This window comes from Oncorhynchus clarkii, chromosome 1 (genome assembly GCF_045791955.1).
Source record: "Oncorhynchus clarkii lewisi isolate Uvic-CL-2024 chromosome 1, UVic_Ocla_1.0, whole genome shotgun sequence".
Taxonomy (NCBI): domain Eukaryota; kingdom Metazoa; phylum Chordata; class Actinopteri; order Salmoniformes; family Salmonidae; genus Oncorhynchus; species Oncorhynchus clarkii.
The window spans coordinates 45,781,594-45,787,512 of record NC_092147.1 but is presented as its reverse complement, the minus strand read 5'-3'; the positions used below and the strand labels follow the sequence as shown (position 1 = coordinate 45,787,512).

Sequence of the window (5,919 nt, the reverse complement as noted above, 5' to 3'; positions counted from 1 at the left end):
CGGGAGCCACAAGCTGTCAAAGTACTTTCATCCCTGGGGTGTGGAGCTTCTCGAACAGTGTTCTCTTCCTGAAGATGGACTGCTTCAACCCCTTAGGAGTATCCAGAGTATCTAGTACGCTGGTGTGATGATAGAATATGTCCCTCAGTATCAACTAGAGATTAATATTAATTCACTTGTTATTCTAGTCAGGCAAATGTTAATTTATCATCACCATGTTCCAAATAATTATATTTCTATAAAGTTTTATTGCAGTTGAAAATGATCTGTGGTGTGTGTTGTTGGTTTCTTGTGAGCTATGAAGTATACCCTTTTAGTAGAATGTTTATTTCTTCATTGGATTGGTTGATTTGTTGACCAAAGAGTAGAGGTAAGTGCTGATCGGACTAATATAAGTGAAGTTCCGATTCAAATTTGTATTAATCCGAAGGTGGCACATCTGACTCACACCTTAGTGTCATAATTCTTCACGTTTTCAATGTATAGCAACACTGACAAATTCTAAGGTGGAACTATTTGTACTACAGCATTGGACATGAGGATCTATCCAAACACAGTGTTCATGAAATGCGAGAATGCTGAACAACATTTTCTGACCAGTAGGCTTGTTTGTCGTAATATTTGGCCAAAGGTTTCTTCGCTTGAGTCAAGAGGCCCTGTCTCAACTTGCACATGTAAAGGAAGCAGACAGCTGCAGATTTAATATAACTGCTGGGTTACACGGTAACCTGGGGCCTGTTGCACAAAACTAGGATAAGGGATTAAGCCAGGATATCTTGGTGATCCTGGCTCAATTGATCCGTAATCCGGTTGCACTAAAGATGGATAGGGGGCAGGAGGATATGTTATGGTATAAATTACCATGGAGATTTATTCTGTGGAGCTAGCCTGCTCCAGACCAGGCTAAATTCCAGGATCTATTTAATCTCATCCCTAATGTCAGTCAGCAGTCACCACAAATGGAAACCAATAGTTATTTCACTGCTCACTATACATTGTTATCACATATAACTAGACCCACTGTTATTTAAACGTTTGTGATCATTAATTTCAATGATTTTGGATAAAAAATGATTTTTAGATGATGTTGCTATCATTAGATAATTTACAGTTTCCCATAGACTATAAGGCTATATATAAAATGCTAGAATATTAGGGCCACAGAGGGGAAAAAAACACAAGTCATAATATTGTAACCAGTTGTTTTAAAGGAGGACAGTTGTTAAAATGACAGATGTGGGGCATTTCGTGAAATTGTACTTCAGTATGGTTTCATAAACAAAGACATGCTGATGTGCCAGAATATTAAGTATCACATTGTCATAAGTATCAAAACTGTAAAAACAATATGTAGCTTTTCTGCAGAAAGAACCAGCCTCATACATTTATGACTTTATCCTTTTTCTTCAGTGTGGCCCTAGTACTCTGTCATATAAACAAATACACATTCCATATGAATATAAAAACACAATGTGTAACATTATGTTCCTTTATTGAATAAGGACAAAACAAAGCAGGTAAACCATCAGCTCCTTTCAAAACTGAAGTCACAGTGACTCTACAAGATGGAAAGCACAGAATCTAAGCATATTATACAAAATGATACATATACAGACCTTTGAATGTGTATAACACACCCTGCATGTCTGCACACTAAAATAAATGCAGGACAAATCCATACACATCAACTGAACAGACAAATGAATGGATGCAGTAGCCTCCCTGCAGCCTTGTATTACACACAGTATACCGCACAAACATCATAAGAGGCCAAATTCGTCAAAAAACGAACCCAAAAAAACCCAAATTCCTCTGCCACCGCAGGACATATTTAACCAAAATTGAAAGCACACATACTAACTAAAATAATTCAACACATATTGGTCCCTCAGCAGCCGACCACTGTCGTCATCAGGGAAGATTGCCGGATTGTCCCAGTCCATGGCTGGTGGCACTCTGGGGGCCCTCTCCTTCCTCAGGCAGGCCACATTGTGGAGGACAGCACAAGCCACAGTAATATCACATGCCCTAACAGGGCTGACCCTTAATTTGTGAAGGCAGTGAAAGCGTGCCTTCAGGAGGCCAAAGGTCATTTCAACTCTGGCCCTGGTCCTGGCATGGGCATGGTTGTAGGCCTGCTGTGCTTCCTGGGGGTCTGTGAAAGGTGTCAGGAGAAAAGGCTGGCAGCCATACCCCCTGTCTCCCAGCAACACACCAGAGAATTCACCTGTCAACACAAAATCTCATCATTACTACCTCATAAACACAGTGATATTCTTGACACAGCCATGATGGTTATAAATAGGGGTTGTGTGGCTTACCTTGTGATAGGCACTGATAGATTTCAGAGGCCCGAAAGATTCTGGAGTCATGGACTGAGCCAGGCCATTTTGCCACAACATTGCTGATCACACAGTCAGCATTGCAGACCATCTGAAATCATAAGATGAGGAATATTACACCAATCAATGCACATCACTGGCAATGCAGAGTGTTCGTCAATGGACAATATCAAAAAGTTATGTTCACCTGAACATTAATGCTGTGAAAGGATTTCCTATTCACAAAATCGGCCTCATGGGCACCTGAGGGGGCTTTTATCCTTATGTGTGTGCAGTCCACTGCACCAATGACATTGGGGAAACCTGTCACACAAAGTAATGAGTATCCTACTATGTGTTAACAGTTGTCCTGTAATTTGTAGATCCTCTTACCTGCAATCCTATAGAACTCCTCTTTGATGTCACAGAGTCTTCTGTGGCCAGGGAAGGAGATGAAGACATCTGCTAATGCTTTGATAGCCAGACACACACTCCTTATTGTGCGGCAAATTGTGGCCTTGTTCAGCTGTTCTGCATCCCCCACTGAGTACAGGAAGGCTCCACTAGCAAAAAAGCGCAAGGCCACACAAACCATTTGCTCCACACTCAGTGCATGGCTCCGTGCAGTGCGGTGCTTAATCCTGGGACCCAGTAGTCTGCATAGATACCTGATGCCATCTGCAGAAAACCTGTATCTTTCATATAGATGGTCATCAGGGAAGGCCAGTGGGTCCAACCGGTCCCTGAAGACCCTTTCTCACCTGAAGGCTCTCCTCAGCACAAGTGCTTCTTCATCCACCACATCTCGCACGAATGGGCATGCCATTGTCAGAGCAGAAAGGAACACACAATTTTGGGCCTTCATATAGGCTAGTGGCCACACCTGGTGCTGGGGGGGGTGGGCAAAAGAGGGCGATGCCTTATAACGATGACTTGGTTGTACTGATTGCTGGGAAAATAAAAAAAACCTTAGAAAGATGCCACCGTCCTGTGTGCTCACAATAAGAGCTCATATGTCATGGCTCACTTGACTTTACGAGAATATACCTAATTTTTATTTTGAGCTGTGTCATCTTCTTGGAGCTGGGGGAGGAAAGAAAAATAATGATTAATACATTTGTGTTACAGTTAGCATACAGTGTACATTGAAGGCATATCTCACCTCCCTCTCAAGTTTTTTTATTTCAAGGTCCAGTTTCCTAATTGTCCTCTTTTTTATTTCGAACTCCAGTGCAAGATTTTCCATCTTTTTCTTCTTGTACTGAATGTCTATGTCTGCCAGTTCTATTTGGCACCGGAGGTGGTTGCCATACAACTTTCTGATAGCTTGTGAGCTCTGTGAACACAATACAATTAGCGCAGCTGGAATTTGGCAGGATGTGGTGTCCTTTTATTAATACGCACTATGTTGCCAGGCTGGTTTTCCCACTGTATAGCATCTGGGTCCTGTAAAAGAAATTAGATTTTTTGATTTTGATGAGGACTCCTCACCATTGTAGAGTAAATAGTACTTTCACAGTCTTAACATGATACCTCATGCCTTCTGGAATCCAGAGAGATGGTCTCCTCCTCATCATCGTCTCCATCATGTGCTGTTGCTGCTGCACTGGGGCCTTCACCCTATCACATTTAATCGGATTCATATTGAAGCTAGTAGACAAGACATGCCAGGCCTACAGTATGCCTTTGATGGAGTACTCACTGGATCAGCATCGTCTGGTGCTTGTGCTGGTGGCTCTAACAGGAACACAGTGCTGCCAGACACTGCAAGGCAATAGGTAAACCAAAGTCAGACAGTCCAAATTGATTCAATATGAATGTGGTTGTATCCCATGTAGAGATGGAAGGACATACCTTGAATGAAGCGGGTGGCATCTTGGGAGGAACCTATGCTCGTCTCTTTCCCCCCAGGGATCCCCTCTAAGACGGGCCTGCCTTTATTTAGCTCCAAGGCCATGTCCTCTGCTGGGGTAAGGTCAGCCTTTGGTGACCCACCACCCGTGCCTTGTCTGTGGGTATTCTTTTTCACTGCTAAAACAGTACAGACAATGTGTGAGCAGGCACCTTCTGGGTACAATATATGCTTGTGCTTTGTTAAATATTAGTCAGGGACCATACCATTCTGCAGAATGTTCTTGTATTTGATTTTGACCTGCTGCCATGTCCGTTTTGGCCCGTTCATGTTTAATCTACACACACACACACACACACACACACACACACTTAATGGAGTCACACTGCAAAAAATTACTTGGTATTTTTGTCTTGTTTTCAGTAAAAATATCAAAAATTTTATCATAGCTTTATACAGTGTGATGGAGTTACTTTACACAATTTCACTCATATCTGCAGTGCATTTCAATAAAAAAAATTAACCGTTTCATAATTACAGTACAACTGCATTTTTGGAGATGTGAATTAAATATTTGAATTGTAATTGTGATGTTTCAGCGGAGCGGTGAGTGTGTAATTGTGCACTACTTACGCATTCAGGCGGTCTGCAATACTTTGCCACGCTTTTTCTCTTTGCTTTATCACTGTGGCGGTGTTGCCTTTCTTCTTAATTATATCTTTTACCTCCTCGTATGCCTCCATGAGGATTTGTGCTTCCGACGGGGAAAAGTACGCGGCTCTAGTTGCCATGGTAAATCAGTTAATCTGTGATCTGTGGCGGGGTCTATTTGAGTGAGCCGTGAGCGCGCACCTATCCAGGATTGGTTTCACCTGGCTTAATGAATCCGTGTCTGCTCATCCTGGCTTGGTCTTTGTGCAACCAATTAAGCCTGGACGCACATGTTTTGGCTTCATTGAGCTCAGCTGAGTCATTTATCCCGGATGTCTTAATTCTACTTTTGTGCAACAGGCCCCAGGTCTTTCTTGCCAAAATAACCCACTTTTGCAAGGAAGACCTGGATAGTGCCACATAACACAACGCTTATATAATTCTTCATTTTATACAAATAAAAATGACCCCTTTATCTGGAATATATGTAGTTTTGCCTTATGTTTGTGAAATGTGAAGGACATATGCTTAGCCTTCAAATTGTGCTTAGTTTAAAATACCGTTGGTTGGACTGCGAGGCAGTGACTGTATCGTTTTTCTTTTGATCTGAAGCCTGACACTGTACGACACTTCGTGTCTCATCCTACATCATTTGAATAAAGCTTCGTCAGCATGATTTTATTCTAACATTACCCATGTTGTTTTTTCAACCCTCACAAACAAATGTTGATCCCCATGTAATGACAGGTGATATTCCACAGGGGGGCACTAAAGGTCTGTAACGAAAGGAGGTTGAACACTTTGTACCTTGAACACCATCTAAACTAACACACAGCCTCAACTATTTAAATGACAGAAAATGTCATATCTGCTCTCACACAGTACATTAATACATGATGATCCCTTGGGTTTTTCACAGTCCATCATAATAAATACTTTTTGGCAACTTATCTACTGTTGTCTAAGGTTCATTCCGAAATGCATTCTCTCCACCAAAGCCCAAAGCTTACTAGCATAATAAAGATATCACTCAAGTTAAAGAGGTGTTACCACATTTTTGTATAGATTTATATGGGGGCCAGTGCAAAGACTCAC

At 41.8% G+C, this 5,919-nt stretch overlaps 1 protein-coding gene across 2 annotated transcripts; it reads right to left on the bottom strand.

Moving 5' to 3' along the window:
- Positions 1–1,454: 1,454 nt before the first annotated feature.
- Positions 1,455–4,563, bottom strand: LOC139416364 (putative nuclease HARBI1). 2 transcript variants are annotated; one of them, XM_071164913.1, is made up of 9 exons: positions 4,440–4,563; positions 4,176–4,352; positions 4,024–4,085; positions 3,855–3,941; positions 3,484–3,767; positions 3,369–3,404; positions 2,715–3,270; positions 2,322–2,433; positions 1,455–2,227 (listed from the first exon to the last, which is right to left on the bottom strand). In XM_071164913.1, exons 1-5 carry the CDS (start codon positions 4,501–4,503, stop codon positions 3,675–3,677), a joined length of 483 nt encoding a protein of 160 aa, XP_071021014.1. In that variant the 5' UTR covers positions 4,504–4,563; the 3' UTR covers positions 1,455–2,227; positions 2,322–2,433; positions 2,715–3,270; positions 3,369–3,404; positions 3,484–3,674. The 2 variants fall into 2 exon arrangements, with proteins under 2 accessions (XP_071021014.1, XP_071021006.1); XM_071164905.1 differs by lacking the exons at positions 3,855–3,941; positions 4,024–4,085; positions 4,176–4,352; positions 4,440–4,563 and having other exon boundaries at positions 3,484–3,657.
- Positions 4,564–5,919: the final 1,356 nt, after the last annotated feature.

Excerpts from the sequence above, each read along its gene's own strand:
- LOC139416364 (XM_071164905.1), bottom strand. The coding sequence starts at position 2,783 with ATGTCTTCATCTCCTTCCCTGGCCACAGAAGACTCTGTGACATCAAAG. Across the intron at positions 2,434-2,714 it reads GGAGTTCTATAGGATTGCAG|ATGGTCTGCAATGCTGACTG; the intron begins GTAAGAGGATCT and ends TTATGATTTCAG. Across the intron at positions 2,228-2,321 it reads CTATCAGTGCCTATCACAAG|GTGAATTCTCTGGTGTGTTG; the intron begins GTAAGCCACACA and ends TTGTGTTGACAG.